The 23,164-nt window shown below is 38.4% G+C and overlaps 1 protein-coding gene across 4 annotated transcripts in view; it reads right to left on the reverse strand.

Moving 5' to 3' along the window:
- Positions 1–23,164, reverse strand: part of LOC124607239 (tRNA wybutosine-synthesizing protein 4-like) — a 56,101-nt gene that overhangs the window by 6,453 nt on the left and 26,484 nt on the right. For all 4 annotated transcript variants that reach the window (XM_047139513.1, XM_047139511.1, XM_047139514.1 and 1 more), the window contains exon 7: positions 4,184–4,393. In XM_047139513.1, coding sequence (XP_046995469.1) covers positions 4,184–4,393 — 210 coding nt within the window. The remainder of the gene's footprint in view (positions 1–4,183; positions 4,394–23,164) is intronic.

The raw sequence follows: 23,164 nt of genomic DNA on the forward strand, positions 1-23,164 counted from the left end.
TGGTGTAGGACAATAATGAATCAAACATGGGAGTGGTAACTTTGCATCACAGGAAATAAGAACTCAAATCAGAAAAGGAAACATCAGTTATAATGACAGTTAATTAAAAAATATAGAACAGATATGTAGAATATGTACAAAAAAAAAAACAAAAAAAAACCACACTGTCTTGGAGATTATGTGATTGATTTATGTTCTTTCACTTTTTACATTTTTTCTTGATAAAAGCACATGAGTGTTTCACAATGCTGTAACCAGTTTCAACTGGCCATCAGTGATCTTCAGACTACAAGCACATACTAAACAACAGTACTGTCAACACTGTAGTGGAAACTACTTGAAGCTAGTCTGAATATGACCAATGGCTGGTTGAAAATGGTTATGTCATTGTGAAATGGTCACATCAAAAAATATATAAACAATAAAAGATGTGTAGAATCACACCGAATAAGTTGTGCTCCACAGCCTTTTTAAATGACAGAACTATCTATAACTACCATAAAGAAGCTAGAATTGTTACATGCTGCAGCTAGTTTCAGCAGTCTCTCATCATCTGACGGACTTAAGAATTTTAAAGTGGCGTGCACCACATGGCCACAATTTTAAAATATGCCACATATCCCAGCACTAAACACTGTAATAGAAAGAACTAGTAGAATGTAAATAAATTAGAAGTAAGGTAACAACTCACTAAACAGCAGAGGTATTGTCTGAATTCAGCATGTAATCCAACTCGAAAAATATGAAGCAAAGTTTCTAGTCTTTTTTATGTTGTTACCCTTATCTTAAATTATCAATACTGAATACACCAAAGTGCCACAGAAACTGGTATAGGCATGCATATTCAAATACAGAGAAATGTAAACAGGCAAAATATGGCGTTGCTGTCGGCAACACCCATTTATGACAACAAGTGTCTGGTGCGATTGTTATATTGGTTACTGCTGCTACAATTGCAGTTTATCAAGATTTAATGAGTCTGAACATGGTGTTATACTCAGCACACAAGCAATGGGACTCAGCATCTCAGAGGTAGCAATGAAGTGGGGATTTTCCTGTATGACCATTCCACGGGAGTACTGTGAATATCAAGAATTTGGTAAAACATCAAATTCTGACATCACTGCAGCTGGAAAAAGATCCTGCAAGAATTGGAATGACAATGACTGAAGACATTGTTCATCTTAACAGAAGTGCAACCCGTCAGCAAATTGCTGCAGATTTCAATGCTGACCCATCAACATGTGTCAGCATGTGAACCATTCAACGAAACATCATTGATATGGGTGGCTCCATAAGTGTGTGGGGTGTGTGCAGTTGGAGTGATATGGGACCCCTGATATGTCTAGATATGACTCTGACAGGTGACACTCACCTAAGTGTCCTGTTTGATCACCTGTATCCATTCATGTCCACTGTGCATTCCAACAGACTTGGGCAATTCCAGCAGGACAGTGCGACACCCCACACATCCAGAATTGCTATAAAGTGGCTCCAGGAACTCTATTCTGAGTTAAACATTTCTGCTGGCCACTCCCCAGACATGAACATTACTGAGCATATCTGGGATGCCTTGCAACATGCTGTTCAAAAAAGATCTCCACCCCCTCTTACTCTTACGGGTTTATAGACAGCCCTGAATGATTCATGGTATTAATTTCCTCCAGCACTACTCCAGACATTAGTCGAATCCATGCCACATCATGTTGCAGCACTTCTGTGTGCTCGCGGGGGCCCTACACGATATTAAGCATGTGTGCCAGTTTCTTTGGCTCTTCAGTGTATATACATACAAGGTGTACAACTTTGCTTCTGCTGATTTTCCCCTAACATTTGAGGCTTTAAAGAAACAAATTGGTTACACATGTATCATTCAAAGCATTTTCCATCACTGGCCACTACTTTCTCCTATCTTTTGGGCAGTGTATGAATCCCGCATCGAAAAAATTGTCCATCTTTTGAAGCAATTCATGAATCGATCCAATTTGTGACTTCTTCATCATGAGATCGGAAGTGTTGGTCAGCCAGGCCATGCGATATTGATCTAAACAGGTGATAGTCAGAGGGAGCAATGTCTGGAGAATACGGCGGGTGGGGTAGGACTTCCCATTTTAACATTTCCAAGTACGTTTTGGCCTCTTTTGCAATATGGGGTTGAGTGCTGTCGTGCTTCAAAACCACTTTATCGTGCCTCTCACTGTGTTGCGCCCATTTGTCTTTTAATGCTCTGCTCAAACATATTAATTACATTTGATAATGAGCACCTGTGATTGTTTCACTTGGTTTTAACACCTCATAGTACACAACGCCGAGCTGGTTCCACTTAATGCAGAGCATGATCTTGGAGCCGTGAATATTCGGTTTGGCCATTGGCGTGGAAGCATGGCCGGGATATCCCAATGATTTTTGCGTTTAGGGTTATCGCAATGAACCCATTTTTCGTCCCCGGTCACAATGTGATGCAGAAATCCCTTCCATTTTTGCCTCTAAACCAGCTGTTCACAAACACACAAACGCCGTTCAATGTCTCTTGGTTTCAGCTCACACGGGACCCAAGTTCCCTCTTTCTGCATCATGCCCATGGCCTTGAGATGTTTTGAAATGACTTGCTGTGTCACACCCACTAATCATGCCAATTCTTCTTGAGTTTGACGCGAGTCTTCACTCAGCAATGTCTCCAATTCTGCATCTTCGAAAACATTCTCTCTTCCACCACTATGGCCAGCCGTTATACGACATTAAAATCACCGTTCTTAAAGTGTTGAAACCACTCACGACATGTTCTTTCACTAATAGCATCCTTACCATATGTACTTGAGAGCATTTGATGAGACTCAACCGCTGTTTTCTTCATACTGAAACAAAACAGAAACATCTTCCGCAAATGACAAGAATTAGGCTCGTAAACTGACATTTTCAATCAGGAACAGCTTTGTGATGCAGATGCAAATCGATTAATGTTTGAATGAGGATATGTTGACCGAGGTCCAACCTAACTGCCTGACGTCTGCGATCTGTTTCTTTCGACCGCTACTTACCGTTGTCGCCACCTAACGGCAAACGGTGGAAGGAAAGTTGTACACCTTATAATATAATTCAAAATTATGGATCTGTGATATACACCATTCTTGAGTCTGCCAGATGATGACACTGACATACTGCTGAACCTAGTTGCAGAACAACAAAGTTTTTAGCTACTTTATCGTGGTAATGCACGACACTCTCATGAGTAAGAATCACTGATTGACCAGTTCCACTTAACATCTCACTACAGAAAGATTGTGACAGCAAAGTTGCAAATGTGGAGATGCATGTGTTTCCTGTTAACATTTCCCATGGAATAGTTTTCCCTCACACAAACTCAGGGAGTTAGTACAATAAAAAGCTGCCACTAAGACTGAAATGAAAGAAATGAAATTTTAGTCAAAGAGAGGCAGCTTGTAAGTGATTAGAGAGACAGAGGACCAAAAAATGATAAATGTAAACTTATTAAGATGCTAGTGCACTGGAGCACAGACATGGTGGCACTTATTATTATGCAAATTTAAAGACAAATTTTCAGAAGGTGAAAAAGAAGGGTGTGCTGAAATTGTTAACTGACAAAACATTAAGGTGAAGAATGACTTTATCAAAGCATCTGACCAAACATTAAGATCGCTGAGTTCTGTTACTTATATTGGTTGTCATGCCATATCACAAGATGATGATAAGACTTCTCAAAGTGTGCTAGGGGCTGATATCTAACACAGAATTCCCTCTTCATATGTAGGCATGTCACAATGAATTACATATTTATATTTATTGCACACATGAAAAGAAAACTGCACATAAAAATTGAAACATAAAACATTAGTTTCTGCTAAGTATTAATACAATCACTGGCCTATAAGATTAAAATTAAGAACCAATACTGGTGGTTACTTTTGTAATCAAATAGCAACCAGATGCTAGAGGGAAGCAACTGAGGAAGTTCCACAGACTTCTTACATAGATATTAATACATAAATAAATTAAAAAAAAATAACATTAATAAATAAAAATAAAAAGACTGGGTGCGGTGGTGGAATGACAGCTGTGTAGTGCTGGTAATATTGTTACATTCCAACCTGGATTTTCCAGGTAATATTGTTACATTCCATCCTGGATTTTCCACTGTTTGAAATAATAATAAAAATAAACAAACCTCTTTCCAGGAGCCCTCTTCAGTATCATATATCCACATGTCCCTTAGTGGCTGCAAGATCTCATTCAGACCCCCAGTGATTATCAATGAACATCTCATTAGAGCTACTGCACTATGAGAAAACCGGGCAAATGGCCAGTTTTTACTCACGTTGCTAATCTGGCTGAATATCCTTTGCTGAATACTTAGTTGCCACAAATCATTCAGGACCTACAAGAAATTGATCAATCAGCCTATTTTATTAGTGAACACCCTGAAAATAGTTCTAAAACAATGTATCCATTCATTGTCATAGTCTCTTACACACAAAAATAGCTTGAGGATTTGAATTAAGCATTCACATCTCTAAATACAAAATTCAGCTACTAAGCTAAAGCCTTAGTAACCTTGTAATGAAAAAGAGAATGGTTGTTGTACAAGAATACTAATCACTATCTTTAAATATGAAGAATTGTAAAGTTATTTTTATAAGCTGGAATACATAATATCGCTAATGCAAAGGATCAGACAGGTAATTTGTTCTTAATGAATAAATAACACATACACTCAAGACCAAACAACATGGAGTAAAATACTGAAGACTGAAATATAAATCACTTAAATTCTGGATGAACAAAAAAATAGTTTCAGAAATGAAAACCACCCACTGCATTGAAGAAGTCTTGAGCAGGACATTAGCATGGAAACAAGATGATGATAATGAGGAAGAGGAGGAGGAGTGAATTGTGTTTTATTTATCTCATGATGTACATTTGCAATTCATTTGGTTTGCATACAGGAGACATGTCAAAAATTTATAATATAGTTACAATGATTTTTTCACTAATAAATAATAGCACTACAATAAATAATAACACTGTAATGATATTTCTTGGAATATGTAACACATTGTATAAAGCTCAAATTTCCATTTTGTCCCCCATGAATTCATCCACTGGGTAATAACATTTCAGTGTCAGTACTTCATATAGCTTTCTTTTAAGTGGACCTAAAGTCATCTGCATCAACTTGTTCCATTTTGATTTATTACAAATTTTCATTCCATGTATTGAGGTCCTGGGGCATGAAGTCTGAGGCAGTGGGTGGGGAGCATAAAATTTTCTTTCTTTCTAGTATCATGCTAGTGGACAAAATGGTTTCCCTCAAATAATTCATGTCTGGTGTACAAAAAGATAATAATCTCCTATATGTATAGGGATGGCAGAGTTAATATTTTAAGTTTTCTAAATAATGGAGTTCATGAATAGTAGTTCACATACTGAACTTGCATTCGTCAGAACAGAAAACATGCACATGATCACTCATTCATTCTCTCCCCCTTTCTTCCTATACTGTCATGTAACTAAGTTCAAGTAGTCTCAGATACAGTATGTGAGTAAGTGTAAAAATGGTAAATGGTAATGAGAAGTAAGCGCTAGGAATGGAAGGGGATAGGGAGTGAAAAGGTGAGAAGAGGGAAGGGTCAGAGACAGGTTAGGGTTCAGAGCCCAAAGGATATGTTGGAAGAACAGTTCTCAACTAAACAGTTCAGAAAAGATAGTGTTTCTAGAAAAAGCTCTAGATGGCAAGGGTTTTGAAGCAGAGGAAAAGGAAGACCAAAGTAATGTCTCATCAATGATGAGATCATGAAAGATAGAGCACAAGATCAGTTTGAGGAAGGAAATTGGCTCTATCCTTTTCAAAGGAACCATTCTGCCATTTGTGGTAAGCAGTTTAGGAAAACTACGGAAAACCTAAAACTATCAATAACTGGTTGGTCCACGTCTGACATTTATGCAACCTGTTATTCAACTTGGCATTGATTGACAGAGATGTTGGATGTCCTCCTGAGGGATATTGTGCCAAATTCTGTCCAATTGGTGCATCAGACCATCAGAAATGTGAGCTGGTTGGAGGGCCTTGCCCATAATGCTCCAAAATTTTCAGTTGGGGAGAGATCTGGCAACCTTGATGGCAAAGGTAGGGTTTGGAAAGCTTGAAGACAAGCAGTAGAAACTCTCACCATGTGTGGGCAGAAATTATCTTGCTGAATTGTAAGCTCAGGATGACTTGCCATGAAGGGCAACAAAACAGGGTGTTCAAATGGCTCTGAGCACTATGGGACTTAACATCTGAGGTCATCAGTCCCCTAGAACTTAGAACTACTTAAACCTAACTGACCTAAGGACATCACACACATCTATGCCCAAGGCAGGATTCAAACCTGCGACCGTAGCAGTCGCGCAGTTCTGGACTGAAGCGCCTAGAACTGCTCGGCCACCGTGGCCAGCTAAAACAGGGTGTAGAATATCATCAACATACCACTGCATTATAAGAATGCTGCAGATGACAACTGAATGAGTCTTGCTATGAAACAAAATAACATCCCAGACCATCACTCCTGGTTGTCAGGCCGTATGGCAAGCGACCGTCAGGTTTGTATCCCGTCACTGTCCGGGGCATCTCCAGACATGTCTTCGCTAGTCCTCGGGGCTCAGTTCAAGGCAGGACTCACCACTGAAGACAATTCCAGTCAATGAGATTCCTGGCCTAATGTGCCCAACACCACTGCAAACTGGCTTGGTGTTGTTCAGAGGTCAATAGTAGTCAGAGTAAGAGGTGCCATGAGCCCAGCCCCCTGTCTGTTAGCTATTACTAATAGTTTTTGGATCATTGAAACACTAGTTGCACATTGGAGTGATGGTAAGGATGTATCTGGGGCACTGAGTGTCTCTCTTGATGACTGCTCAGTCCTCATGTTCTGTTGTCTCTCTAGGTCGACCACTTCCTTCTCGGTGCATGTTCAGCCATGGTTCAACCATTCCTGCCAACACCATTAAATAGTGGCAGTGCTCCTATTCAAATGTCAAGTTATTCACTGATTACTCCAACTGGCTTTTTTGATTTCAACTACATGTCCTTGCTCAAATGCTGACATCAGCATACATTTTTCACATGCCTGTCTGTGAGGCATAGTTACTGTCCAACTCAGTACACAGAATGAAATCCACAAAGACTTTATGTTCTGGCATTGACAAGTCCGCTGTTTACTATCCTTGCCAGCTGCACAGTGAAACTGTGCTGTGATGTCACACATTCATCCATCAGTCGTCAAAGATTACCATCTTGCATGTTCTGTTGACATCTGTATGTAACGTCAATTTGTGACCAATTTGTATAATTCCTTCATAGCACAGCCTCCTTTTAAGAGTGTATTTTGTTGCAAATTACACAACTGTAGAAAGCATTAACTTACTATCCAAGTTATTCTGAATTACTTTCTGAAGACATACTTGAAGCAGATGTTTAGGATATCAGTTCATAGTGACATTGAATTCCTGTGTGGATCTCTGTTTGTGCACTGTTAAGAGTGAGTGAATTGGTCTGAAGATTGCTTGGAAAACTTCCTGGACATGATGTAATATGCTTCACAATGAAATTATGGAACTGAACAATGTGAGATTTAAGATGTAGCTACTCAAACACTTTTGTTTGTTGCCTTTCTTAAAATATTCAAAATTTTCGACATTGTGTGTAATTTCACAAATTCATGAATAATTTCAGACACTAAAAGTAACATGAACAGCATGTCTTCATCTTTCTTATGATTCAATGTTAGATGGCCTGTAGAATTTTGCTTTAAGAGTTTTAATAAGGTCATCTGTTTCTATAGGTTCCTTCATACATTTCTTATTTTTATTATGCTTAGGACCCACACACTCTTTGATCCCTTAGGCTTGTGATGTGCTATGCTGAGGATCATCCTCAATCTCCAGTCCAATGCTGTCAACTGTACCTTTGAAGTATCAAGACATCATGAATTCTCTAACAAAACATTGTTTTTTCCCCCCCAGAAGCTTCCAAACCAAACTGGTCTCTCTCTCTTTATCTCTTTTCTTTTTGCAATTCTTTGGTGTAAGAATCCCTTAATCTTTTCCACTTTCTTTGAAAAAAAATTAAAAATATCTAGTAAATGTAAACTCTGTACAACAACAGATTTGGAAAAGCAACAGAAATGATTCTTGTGTGTCACTCATATTTCTTGTTTTCAGGTATTTTGGGGCTGCAAATACAATGATGGAACTTCAGCTACAATATCAAGCTGCCCTATCAATTCTTCAACAAAGTTAGCAAGTTTAATTTCTTTTGCTTGGATGTATCAACAAAATTCAATGATCTTGCTTTTCAGTGAGCTATCTCGTTTAATCCAAATGTATTTATGTTCTATAACAACTTACCTACATCATCATCATCATCATCATCATCATGAACTGGTTTACTCACTGCCAAGCGTCATGACCTCATTTCTTCACTCAGTTCTTAAGTAAATGAATCTACAACTAGATGTCTCCATCCACAGTGATCTTCAGTTCTTCTTAATATAATGTGAAGAGATAGGCCGATAATCTTTTTTGCTTGATCCAAGCATCTATTTACTGCTCTTCCTCACAGCCTTCTGTATTCAGTTTTGCCTTTTTTCTAAGTTGTATATCCTTCTCTTTTCAAAATGTGCCCAAAGAACGGGAAGTATCTTTGGCTGACATGGCATCATACACTTCTTGTGATGCTAGTTCTTCTATAACGGAAGCGTCGGTTCTTCTTTCCGTCCACGGAATGCATAAAATCTTCCATTGAAACCACATCTTGAAGGCATCAATTCAGCTGTTGTCATTAGCTGTCATGGCCCAGGTCTCACTTTCATACAAGAATACAGGGAACACCCAATGATTCCACCTCATGCATCTTTGTCATTTTGAATATTGTCCAGTTCTGCTAGATTTTAGTGAGTTTAACCATTGCAACTTAGGCAGGGACAATGTGTCATTTTGTTTCTTTATCACACATTCCTTTGTCTTTAGCAGAGATCCTAGATATTCATAATCAGTCAATACCTCCAGATCCTTCAAGAAACCTGTAATTATATCTAGTATAACTTGGCAAGTGTGTCAGGTAATATGAAATTACTTTTGACCTGTCTGCTTCTCCATTCTGACAATAAACTGACTTCCGGAATCTGGCACATTTATAAAACTGGTTGGCAGCTGTAGATGGTAAACATACGAATGTCATCAAGCCAGCTGGAGTTGGGCACATCTGCATCTACATCTATGTAGATACTCTGCAAGCCACCATATGGCGCATAGCAGAGGGTACCCTGAACCACTACTTGTCATTTCCCGTTCTGTTCCACTCGCAAATACAGCAAGGGAACAACAACTGTCTGTACACCTACTTATGAGCCTTAATTTCTTGTATCTTACCTTCTTTGTCCTTATGCACGGTGTACGTTGGTGGCTATAGAATTGTTCAGCAGTCAGTTTCAAATGCCAGTTCTCTAAATTTTTTCAATAGAGTTTCTTGAAAGGGATGTCACCTTCCCTCTGGGGATTCCCATTTGAGTTCCTGAGGCATCTCTGTAACACGTGCTGTTTGAACATACCGATAACAAACCAAGCAGCCCGCCTCTGAACTGATTTGATGTCTTCCTTTCTATGCAACCTGGTACGGATCCCAAACACTCAAGTAGTACTCAAGAACAGGTCGCACCAGCATCCTATATGTGGTCTTCTTTACAGGTGAAGCACTTTTTCCTAAAACTGTCCCAATAAATCAAAGACGACCATTTGCCTTCCCTAACACAGCTTTCAAATGCTCATTCCACCTCATATCGCTTTGCAACGTTACGCCAAAATATTTAAATGACTTGACTGTGACAAGCAGGACACTAGTAATACTGTATCCAAACATCACGTATCTGTGAACTTATTCCATATGCTCGTACCTTTGTTAACAGCCTGCAATGGGGCACCATGTCAAATGCTTTCTGGAAATCTAGAAATATACGATCTGCCTGTTGCCCTTCATCCATAGTTCTCAGTAATCATGCGAGAAAGGGACAAGCTGAGTTTTTCATAAGCAATGTGTTCTAAAACCAAGCTAATTCGTGGACATAAGCTTCTTAGTCTCAAGAAAGTTTATTATATTCAAACTGAGAATATTTTCAAGGATTCTGCAGCAAATAGAATTTAAGGATATTGGTCGGAAATTTTGCTGGTTCATTCTTTTACCCTTCTTATATGCTGGAGTCACCTGCGCTTTTTTCCAGTCGCTTGGGAATTTGTGCTGGGCAAGAGATACACAATAAATGCAAGCTAGGTAAAGTGCCAAATGCTGTAGAGTACTTTGTAAAATCGAACTGGGATTCATTCCAGACCTAGTTATTTATTTGCTTTCAAATCTTTCAGTTGTCTCTCTACACCAGGGATGCTTATTAATATGTCCAATGGTCAAATGATGGTACGTTTGTATGATTCTCCTGTGTGAACAATTCTTGAACGTGAAATTTTAAACTTTGGCTTTTGTTTTGCTATCTTCAACTGCCAAACCAGACTGCATAGAAGCCTTAGGTCTGCTTAATGATTTTATATACAACCAGAATTTTCTAGGGTTCTCTGCCAGACCTTTTGCTAAGGTGTGGCAGTAGTGGTTGTTGTATGCTTCGTGCATAGATGTTTTCATAGACGCACGAATCTCTACTAACCTTCACTTGTCATCATTTGTGCATCCCCTTTTGAACCTAGAGTGCAAGAGCCTGTGCTGAATTACATTATTAAACCATGGTGGGTCTTTTCCATCCTTTATCCACTGACCAGGCACACAACTTGCCAGACCACTATTTACAATCTGCTTAAACTTTGCCCATAACTCCTTTACAACCATCTTACCGGAACTAAGTGATGCCAATTCACCGTCTAACTGAGATGATAATAACTGTTTATCTGTTCTATCTAGGAGAAACACTATCCTCACCTTCTTGACCGATTTGTTAACTTTTGTAAGCATAGTTGGAATAATGACATCATAATCACTAATCCCACTTCTATACTGACATTGTCGATAAGATCTGGCCTATTTGTAACTACAAGGTCTAAGATACTTCCATTGCATGTGTGCTACCGAGCTAGTTGCTTAAGATAATTTTCAGAAAATGTGTTCAAAAGTATTTCCCACGACTGAGTGTCTGTACCAACCCCCCACAATAATCTACACATCCCAGTCTATACTCGGCAAGTTAAAGTTGCCTCCAACTAGTATAGCTTGATCTGGGTATTAACGCACTACCGACCATAGACTTTCTTTGAATGACTCTAGAATTGTCACAGCAGAATCGGGTGGCCATCAAAAACATCCAAAAATTAACTTAGTTTCACCTACACCTGTTATACGTGACCAGATGACTTCACTTTAACACTCAACTTTGACCTCAATAGAGAGAATATTTTTGCCAACTGCAATGAACACTCCCCCTCCTACGGCCTCTAACCAACTATTACAACTACATACACTTTTTCACCATATTGTTGCCAACCATGTGTGATTCCCAATAGAAATTCATGTTCACAGACATTGGTGCATATGGAATACCACCATATTCAACAGCATTTAAGAATTCATTGCATTATAAAAAGTTAATTGAGGAAGAAATTACATTTTCTCAAAGCAGGCTGTTATACCAAGGCCCTGATTACTTTCCTTTTGTAATCGCTGGTGATGAAGGTTTCAGTATGCCACTGTTCTTACTGCATCCATGTGGAGGCAATTTCATTAATTGAAGAAAGAATTTTCAACTACAATCTCTGGAGGGCTAGGTGATATGTTGAATGTACTTTCGGTATTCTTGCTACCAAGTAGAGAATTTCTCATCGATTTTTGCATGTATCTGCAGAACTCAGTGATGGTGATATAAAAACAAGCTGTATGTTGTACAGATTTTATGACACTGACTACTTGTGGTATGCATGACATGTCAACAGGCTCTACAAAAATGAGTAGAAATGTCCAGTTTTTGTGACAAATCTGGAGACTACTTTGTGATCTCAGAGGGGCAACTACAATGACAGTTTCAAAAAATATGAGATCACTTTGTTCAAAATCTTATAAAAATATGAGATCACTTTGTTCAAAATCTTATTTAAATTATGTATATTTCGTATGCTTACTCATTTAGTAAAAATGAAAATTTGGTATATGCCCAATTTATTAATCACTGTTGTTATGACATTCACCAACTGTATTCTTCTCAGACGTATTTTTGCCTCCGAAGTCTGGTGAAATTGTAGGAATGATTGCCTCCCATACTTCAATCTTCTCCAATTTATTTGAATATTCTTCATGTCCCACATTCCATATCAATGGATGTTTTCTTCTTCACAGATGACAGAAGTACTGTGGTGCTGCATGTCTGAAGGTGCCCATTTAAACCAAAGCTTCATCAGCCAAAGCACCACGAAGATGCACTTCTCGGTGGCTTTGTGTAAAGGGGTTCTAATTACAACAAAATTCTGCAGATGCGTTTGAAGATGTACAGTGAGCATAAATGCTTGTTAAAACAAAGTTACAGCTACACTGTAAATACCCAGCTTCATATAAAAAATTAATGTATTGTGGCAATACAGAATCTGGAATAGGAAGTAAAGCAATTGTTCTTACGCACCACTAGTCACATGCCAACCAGCCAACACACTGACAATGAGATTGAAGAGTGCTACAGCCAAATTGAACCACTGGTGGGGAGAGAGAAGTAAAAGGCATGCATCATAGTGATGGGTGATCGGAATGTGGTGGTGGGCTGGCCAAGACAATGGGAGAGGTGCAAGAATGATCAGATTTTGCTAGAAAAACTCGTTTGTAGCTCAAAATATCCTTTTTGAAAATTTCAAAACAAGATGATACACATGGAGATCAAGTATGGACAAAATTGAATCTATACTCGTACAGAGCAGATTCATGACAAGTATGAAGAAAGCCACGGCTTATCCAGGAGCAGACGTCAATTTTGAACACAACCTGATTGTAGCAGAAGTGCAGGTCACGTTGAAAAACATGCTAGTAGGTAAAGTGGCAGAGAAATTAAATTTGGATGTGCTAAAGGAAGAGGAAAAACTAAAAAACTGGAAGGAGGCTTCAGAGACAAGTGGGAAAGAAGAGAAGAGACAGAGAGCACAAAGGAACAGTGGATTCAGGGCAGGGACAATCTGGAAACAACCAATAAAGAAATCGTTGGACTAGTGAAGTGCAAGAGGAGAAGAAAACCATGGGTTACTGATGATGTAATCCAGAAGGTGGCAGAAAGGAGAAAATTGAAAAATGCATAAACTGAAGGAGGAAAGCAGGAAAGCAGCAATACTGGTGATTGAACAGTGAGCTGAAAAGAGTAAGTGATCAGGCCAGGGAACAATGGATGAGGAAAATCTGCTCAGAAACTGAGACACTCGAGAAAGACAGCAAGTACAAAAAGATGAATTGAGTAGCCTAGGACAGAACTTTATTAAGTGACCCATGGGAAGTTCAGGATAGGTGGTAAGAGTATCAGTGAGTGACAGCTATGTGCAGAGAATAAACGGCAATATTAAAAACAGTGCAATAAACTAGGAGTCATTTTCATTGATCCTAGGGCTCAAAAATATTCAGTAAGATGTTCATAGATGCTTGCCAGGCCATAAAAAATATGGGAAACTGATAAGTAGTGATGGGTGTGAAAAAACTTGTGTAGCATTAAGAAAGACAAAACCAAACCATTATCTGGCAAGAAATGTGCTAAAACCTATAACTAATAGTCAAAGTAGGTATGTTATCCACTGGAATATAAATGGTTTAAACATTGATGCTTCTACAGTAAAAGCTCCAAAATCATTCGTCAGAAGGTGCAAATACTAGAGTTGTTTGCTTAAATGAGCACTGGTTTACCGAGGACACAATTAAAATTCTAAACAAAATAAGGAATTTCAGATTAGCAAGTAGCTTTTGCAGAAGAAACATGTCACATGGAGGCTCATGTATACTTCTACATAGTGATATAAATTATGAGACCAGAAACAGTTTTAATCATTTAAATGAAGAATGTGTGTTTGAGAGCTGTTGTGTAGAAATAGTCAACTCACTAGCATATGTTATAATAGTCTCAATATACAGAATTCCAGGACGTCAACAACAGAACTATTCTTAACTCAGCTTCAAATTATGCTAGAAGACCTTTGCAGAGAAAAAAAGAAAAAAATTTAAATAGCTGCTGAGTTTAATAGTGATATCACATGTGATAGTAGCCTTGCTTTAAGATTCACTGACTTAGTAAAGAAATATGGTTTCAAATTGAATTTCTTTGAATATACCAGAGACAATGGGCAATCAGCAACGCATACTGACAATGTTCTAATTATGTATATGAAGATGTGTATAAATTTTGTCTAGATCTAGGTATTTCAGATCATTGTGCATTGTTCATTGAGCTGCCACATACAGACAGGAACATTTCATGTATGAGAACCCATATGAGCAGGAACTTTAGCACAGAAAATCTGCTAACATTTAGTGAAAAGCTAAAAGAGAAAACATGGACTTTTGATCATTGTAACTCAAGTGAAGAAAACTTTGAGAAATTCCTAAATAGTTTTCTTGGTGTCTTTAATGAAACATTTCCACCTAGACTCTGCAACAATAAAATAATGAATAAAGTGGATTACCCAGGGCATAAAAATTTTGCAGTGCAAGGAAAAGGCAACTGCACAGAGAACTAAAATATAATAAAGACATTGATTTCATTAAATATGTTAGACTCTATAAAACCATATTTAAAAGAGTTGTCAGGGCAGCAAAACAACTGGTAAACAACAGGCAAATTAAATCATAAAAATAAGACAAAGGCTGTGTGGTCAGTCATTAAATCTGAGTTAGGTGTTAGAATCTGTAACCACGAAATTTCAAAAATTGATATTTAAGGAAATACTATTGTAAATCCAACTAAAATACCAGAGTCCTTTAATGAATTTTTTTATAAGTGTAGCAAAGTCCGATGTAGATGTAACACATTACCACAACAAAGTAAATCCCTTTGGCCTACATGAAAACTTTACAAAATTCTTAAACATTTCTGTGGAGGATGTAGAAAAATTAAGAAACAAAAAATCTGCAGGTTGGGATGGAATACCCACCAAACTTATTAAAGTGGTACACAACTGAATTGCAAGCCCAGTAGCTCAAATAATAAATCAATGTTTTAAGAGGGCTGTTTCCCAGAGGTACTGAAATATGCTGAAGTCAAACCACTCTTCAAGAATGGATCAAGAGAGATCATGGGAAATTCCTATCTTGATTCTCCCAGTCCTATCTAAAATATTTGAAAAATTTGCTGTTGCACAAATCCAAAACTTCACTGCAAAATATCCTGTTATTCTAAACAATCAATTTTGTTTTCAACAGGGGAAAAACATCATATATGCAGTAAACAGCTTCAATGAGAAAATAAGTACATCATTAGACAAGAGAAATAAGGTGGCAGGAATTTTCTGTGACCTCACAATTGCGTTTTGATTATGAAACCCTTGCATTTCTTGTTTACAAACTTGAAAAGTATGGCGTTAGCGGCAGTGCCACACAATGGCTTAAATCCAACAGAAAGCAAAGAGTTAGCATTTCTTCAAATGGCGCATATCATTTTTCTGACAAAATCTCAGTGTGTTCCACAAGGCTCCATATTAGGCCCAGTCCTATTTCTCTTTTATGTTAATGACTTACCATTAAATATCAGCTTCCCATCAGTTTTGTTCGCAGATGATACTTCTGTCTTAGTTGAAGATCAGGATTCAGAAAATATTCCCAAATCTGTGATCAGTACCCTCAGCACCTTGGAAACTTGGTTTCAACTAAATGGGTTGAATCTCAACATATGTAAGACTCATGTGATGCAGTTCAAAACCAAAGAGAGTAAGATTGTACACAACAACCCAGGTACAGAAGAAGTTGAGTCAGTCAAATTCTTAGGTTAAATTATGGATAAAAATGTGAGCTGGCACGCACACATTGAATACCTGGCAAACAAGCCAAGCAGCTTTACATTTGCAATGCAAATATTGTTAACTGCAACTGACATGGACACATGAAAAGTAGCATATGCAAGCTACTTTGCATCCATTATTAGGTATGGTATTGTTTTTTAGGGTAACTCGACAAACATAGTACAGATACTAAAAATAGAGAAAAAAATCATACGAAATATGTGCGCTGCAAATCGCAAAGAACCATGTCGATCATTATTTAGAAAACTTAAAATGTTAACTCTGCCAATCTTATACATACATGAGATTTTTCTTTTTTTGTACACCAAACATGAATTATTTGAAGGAAACCATTGTGTCCATTTACATGATACTAGAAACAAAGAAAATTTTATGCTCCCCACCCAACGCCTTGGACTGTATGTCCAGGGACCTCAATACATGGGAATGAAATCTGTAAGGGAACAAGTTGATGCAGATGAATTTAGGTTCACTTAATAGAAAGCTGTATGAGGTACTGACACTGAAGTTTTATTACTCAGTGGATGAATTCATGTGGGAAAAACTGGAAATTAGAGCTGGATACAGTGTGTTACATGTTCCAAGAAATATCCAAATAGTGTTGTTATTTATTATAGTGCTATTATTTATTAATGTAAAAATCATTGTAACTGTTTTATAAATTTTTGAAATGTCTCCTGTAGACAAACCAAATGGATTGCAAATGTACGTCATGAGAAGAATAAAACACAATTCACAATACAGGATGTACCATTTATCTAGACCACCCTAAATAACTGTTTGTCCAGATGCAAATTACAAAATATTTCAAGCAAATGTTCTTTAGCCGCCAGGGGGAAATCAATCAGCATATTCTTTTGTTGTAGCTTTGCTTTTTCAAAGATATAAACAGCAGTATGACTTTTTTTAAATGGCACCCTGTATTTTTTATTCAGTAATTCATTTCCTCTCCTAAAGACCTATTCAAAACTGTATCACAGTGTACCATTCACTCAAACACAATGTTATTAATTACTATAAGGCAACATTGACGTTGATGCTCCCAGTGCTTAGTGCCGGTACTTGGGGTAATGGAACACATCCACGTGCTGATGTTGACAGAGGACAAATGTAAACCTAAGTAGAATGCACACCCGCCATTCCGTCAACCCTCGTCAGTTGAAGAGTTGTGTGAGCAGAATGTACACCAGTGAAAAGAAGGTAGAAATTTTACTCATCTATGGGGAATGTAAGTTAGCACAACAGTAATTGCAATACTGTTTTCTTATGTATGGGTACATTTAGTACAGTAGTTTAGTCCTTTTAAATACTGTTGTGTAGAGTAGGCATACAGTAAGAGCTGTCCTTCCTACAAACTGCATCAATATAACATTTCTTTTATTGTTGTTGAAGGTAGGCGAAATGCTATGCAGGCAGTGGAACTGTGCAGAGAGCAACATCCTGACAAGAACCCATCTTCCCGATGGATGTTTTCTCGTCATGTTGCGACGCTTCAGGAAAAGTGAAGTTTCAACCCATGACCGCGCAATCACCGTAGCACTCACCCAGACGAAGCTGCCAAGTTACTGTTCTCACTTCTGTTGATATGAATCCACATGTGAGCACATGACAGCTTGAACATGAGATTGGCATTCCTAAAACCAGTGTACATAGTATTCTTACAGGTCACCAGTTCCTTCCTTACCATGTACACCTACATCAAGAACTGCATGGGAATGATTTCCAGAATCATGTACAGTTCTGTCAGTGGTCACAGCAGCAAATCCTCGCCAACCTGAACTTCTTCTCCAATGTTCTATTTACAAATGAATGTTCCTTCTCAAACAAAGGACAGGTAAATACAAGGAACATGCATTATTGGTCCAGCAACAACCCATGATGGCTAGACAGGTGGAACATCGGCATCAATGGAGAATTAACGTCTGGTGTGGGATGCTTGGTACTACAATTATTGGCCCTAATTTCATCAATGGTAGTCTAAATGGCACAGCATATGCCAACTTCCTCAGACGAATTCTTCATCCTCTTCTGGATGAAGTGCCACTAAGAACTGGGATACTTATGTGATATCAACACGATGGATGTCCAAGCACATAATGCCTTGCGTGCACATCATGTTCTGAACCGAAGGTATCCTGCCAGATGGATTGGTCGAGGAGGAACAGTTACTTGGTCTGTTAGGTCTCCTGATTTAAATCCTCTGGACTTTTTTCTTTGGGGATGTATTAAAGATGTTGTCAATCACGCCAGAGGACATGCAGGAATGTATTATACTGGCTTGTAATTCTCTTCAGCAGGCAACACTCGGAAGCAGTATGCAATTCTTTCATTCAACGAGAGCACCAGTGTATCAGTGTCCAGGGTCACCACTTTGAGCACCTTTGAATGTCCTACCTCTGGGCAATGGTACAAGAAAGTCAAAGTCAATTTTGTGCTATGTTTTTACTTGGTTTTCATTTGTTTTCTGACAACTCCAATAAGTGGATGAGTTTGTGATTCCAGGCTCTAAGTCAATGTTGCGTTATGTAATTAATAATGTTGTGTTTCAGTGAATGGTACACTGTGATACATTTTTGAATAGGTCTTTAGGAGAGGAAATGAATTACCGAATAAAAAATACAGGATGCCATTTAAAAAAGTCATACTGCTGTTCATATCTTTGTAAAAAAAAAAAAAAAAAAAAACAAAGCTACAATGAAGGCAATCGTGCTGATTGATGTTCCCCTGATGGCTAAAGAATATTTGGTTGAAACATTTTGTAATTTGCATCTGGACAAACAGTTATTTAGGGTGGTCAAGATAAATAGGACACCCTGTATATTGAATGTCTCTATGAAGCTGACCAAACACCTTCTGATCTGCAAACTGAGAAGGAAGAAGAAGTAAATGAAGAGGGAAGCTGAAATTATCCTAAGGTCAGAAGCGAGGAAGGCATTGGAGAAAATGGAAAACAAAAAAGTGTGTGGTGTAGATGATGTTCCTGCAGAAATCTTATGAGAAGCAAGTGGAAAGGAGTTGACATCTCTTTGCAACTAAATCTATGGTGAAGGAGATTGGCCAGGACACTTCCTTCCATGTAACCGTAATAGTGCTAATACTACAGAGGACAAACTCTAAAAGGTGTGGAGAACAGAAGAATATCAGCCTAATATTGCACCCAGCAGAAGTTCTAAATAGAGGGCTACACAGAACACTGGAAAAAGCACTTGGAGAGAAGAAATACGATTTCAGAAGAGGAAAAGGTACTCAGGATACCACTGAACGTCTAGCAACTATTGGTGAAAGATACAGTATATAGAAAAGGGCAAAGGAGTATTTGCGAGCTCGAAAAGGCTTTTGAGAGAATGCAGTTGGATAAGCTGATGGATATCTTGATGAGAAAAGAAGTGGAAGGAGAAAAACTTGAATGCAATATGTAACTGAATCAGAAGGCATGGTTACAAATAGAAACTGGGACATTGGAAGACAACATTACTACGAGAGGGTGACTGAGTGAGAGTTCAGGTGAATAAAAATTTACAGTTATATGCCAGATGTTTTTTCTTATCCCCAAATAACTATAACCACTCTACATTACAATTTTATTGCCAAATATTTCAAAATAGCTGTATGTCATTTGAACTGTTGTTTGAATTGTGAGCAGACGAAGGATGCCAATTTGTTGAATTACTGCCGCACAAAAAATTTAATAAAAAGGGCCAGAACAGTGCTGTCAGTGTAAGTGTAAATTACACAAGAGATAATTTACATAAAGCCAGCTGCAAAAATTCTTAGGTTAAAAGAAAATACACAATACATCTGAGAAATGACAATGACTTAGTGCCCACAACTTATTGTGTAAACACTTAGGCTTTAGAGCATAATGTTAGACGATCTTTGAACTCAGAACTCTGAGGTAGATTGAGTGTATTAAAACTTAACTGTGAAGAATCCAATCTCATGTACATGCAACAAAGGTTAAAGACATTAAAGATGTGTGACAGACACCCTTGATGATGTCTGAGGAGGTTATTCATTAAATCACGTAAGACAAAACTTGGGTACTACAGGCAACAGAGATGATATGATTCTCAGTGACAGTGCCACCCTAGTTGTTTGGCTTCACACAAGTAGTACCAAATATCCAAAGGGCATTTGGCAGTCATAATTCATGAGTGTACTGTATAGACCTCAAAAATGAATCCATTGTAGATTATTATTATTACTCTCATGTCATAAACATACAGGAACATGTACATACATTTTACACAATTATGACTAAATTACTTTTGACCAAAACTTGGCCACTTCCAGTACATTTTCTGTTGCTTGTTGAAGATCATCTTCTGTACAGGAGACTGGGCACAATTGACACCAAAGCATGTGTCGAACTGTCTGTTCTTCTCCACAGTCACACCGACTATCATTTGGATCAGTGTATCCCCATCTTGCCAAGTTAACTTTTGATCTTCCAACTCCGGATCTCAGTCTAATCTGGTACTTCCAAGTTGTCCACTCCCCGTCGGGGCCTAGAGGTAAAGTTTCAACAACTTTTCCAACCAGGGCGAAGGTAGGTCATAGCCCTCCATAGTTGTAACCTAGCTTTTTCAGCAGTCGTTCAAAGTTCCTCTGATGTCCTAAGGAAACTCTTCCTTGACTTCAGTTGTTGTGGATGCGGTTCATGCCCATACAGAGGATGGGTAATTTCCTGTTCCACTGCCTTTCTTTCCTTCTTCACAGCTATCGCTCTTCGAACATATGGTGGTGCTATTCGACTGGAGTGGATTTCAAGCAACCTGTTATAATTCTGCTGGTTTCGTTGAGAGCTACATCCACCTGTTTGGCATGAGTTGAAATATACCAAACAGGACAGGCATGCTCTGCTGCAGAATAGCATAGTGCCATTTCTTTTTGAAAGTGAGAGATCTGTCAAGAGTCACTCCTAGGTATTCTGTAGTCTCGTTGTGTTCCAGTTTGACCCCCGAGTGTACTATTTTCAACTTGCAAGTGACTTCATTGTTTCTCCAATTAAAAGCACGCACCTGGGTCTTTGATGGGCTTGGTTTAAGCTGGTTTGTGTTGTAGTATCTAGATAGATCTTCAAGGACATTTGTGAGGTTGTTCTCCACTGATTCAAAATCTGTGCTCTAGATGGCTAGAGCGAGGTCGTTAGCATATAAGAAGCTCCTGGTGTTTGGGGAGATATATATATACATGTGCCACTCCTGTCACCTACTGAGCTTCGAAGCCATCTTCTATAAATTGTGTGAGATTTAGCAATGTCCAGTACAGCTTGTACCTGGACGAAATCCAGATTGCTGAGGTATAAGGGAGGAGTCAATTTCAGGTGATAGGCAATTTAAAATCAGTCTTTCCAGCATTTTGTAAAGACGTAAAAGAAGTGCAACTGGTCTAAAATTCTTTGGATCATTTCCTTCTTTGCCAGGTTTCAGCAAAGCAATCAGCCGACTCTTCCGCCATCTTTGGAATTTGGTTTCTGCTTACACAGTTATCAAAAAGTTGGAGAATCCATTTCTTTGTATTTAAGCCAAAGTATTTAATTTGCTCTGTATATCATCTAAGCCAGCTAATATGCCATTTTCACTTTTTTTGATAGCCTTCTATAGTTCTTCCATGCTGAATGACGATGTAAGGTCATTACTTTCCTCTTGCTCTTCTCATTACAATTTCGGTTTTTGTGGTTTGTGTGCTGGTTTCCTGTTCATCAGTAACTGATGTGCTATTTGATTGGCAGTGATATTATGATGTGTAGTGGTCTTAGTTGAATCATTGTTTAGGCGTCTCAGAAGTCTCCAAGCCTTAGGGCTGTCTCTTTTCAGATTCACGTTTTCTATAGTTTCAGTTCACTTATCCCTTTTTGCCTCCCTTATAGAGGAAATAAGATTGTTCCTTGCTTCCAAAGTTGCTTCACTGAAAGGGTTTTCTTCAAATAAGTAGCTGCAGTCAGTTAATAGGGTGGCTTGGTCTGAAGTAAGCCCGGGGATATAACACGTTCGACAGCCACGACAGATAGACATACTTGAACATCTGTTTACAGCCGCTGTGAAGGTGTCATAGCATTTGGGTATTGGTTCTATACAAGATTCTTCTATGTCTAGCAATTTTGCAAATATTGACCAATCAGCCTTCTTAAAATTACACCTTCTCCAAAAAGATACCTCCTGTGGTCTTATAGCAGCAAATAATTGACACATTATTGGTCTATGCTGTGATTTGGGTATTGGGGAGCAGACAGATTTTACAAATTGTTGGCTGATACTGCTGCTACCAAAAATTAAGTCAGCATTGTAAGCTCGCCTCCACCTGCCGCTGTTAAAAGATCCAGGCAGTTTTGCATCATGGATTAAAGTCAGGTGACTTGCTTCTGCCCATACTTGTACTGCTGTCCCATTTTCATCTTCACGATCATAGCCCCAAATGGTACTATGGCTGTTGAAATCGCCGATCACTATCTGCACATGTTTATTTAGAAAATTGGGTGGTTTGTTAACAATGAATTCAGCGCTGGTTGGTTTATAAAGCGATGTAATGGTGCAATTAACTGTTTCTAGAGTGAGAATTTCAATGTTGTTTTCCTCCTTGAATGCTGTGGATAAGATCTGGATGAACAAAGATAGCACTTCCATATTTATCATGTGGTCTTTTGATGGTGAGACACATTCCGTCTATTTTTGGTCTGCACATGTCACAAATTCTGTGTGTCTTCTGCATGCACAGTATAGGCACTGGTGCCGACTGCACAGTTCTCTTAACAGTTCTTCTTTGGCTGTTGTTATGCCTTCTGTGTTAATACACATTATCATTAACTGTGGCCCTGAAAAGGGCTCAGGTATATATGTTTCTGGTGTGAAAGGATCATCCATCACATTATTTTGAATCATATTCTGGCACTGCCCAGGGTATGCCCGATTGATTTTATCATCCTGATCACAGATCATCACAATCTTCTCAGAGGCTCCTTTCGTGTAGATTATCAGCTGTTTGTCTATCAAGGAAACCAAGTGGTTCAAGCATCAGGGATGGAATTTATCTCAAGCACTAGCATCCAACCTAGCTCTCAATGTGAGATGTCACTAATGCCTGTGGAACCTCTATGATCTGTGCAGTTTACACAAATGTTTTTGTTGATACATACAGTTGTATGTACTTG

This window comes from Schistocerca americana, chromosome 3, assembly GCF_021461395.2.
Source record: "Schistocerca americana isolate TAMUIC-IGC-003095 chromosome 3, iqSchAmer2.1, whole genome shotgun sequence".
Classification (NCBI taxonomy): Eukaryota; Metazoa; Arthropoda; class Insecta; order Orthoptera; family Acrididae; genus Schistocerca; species Schistocerca americana.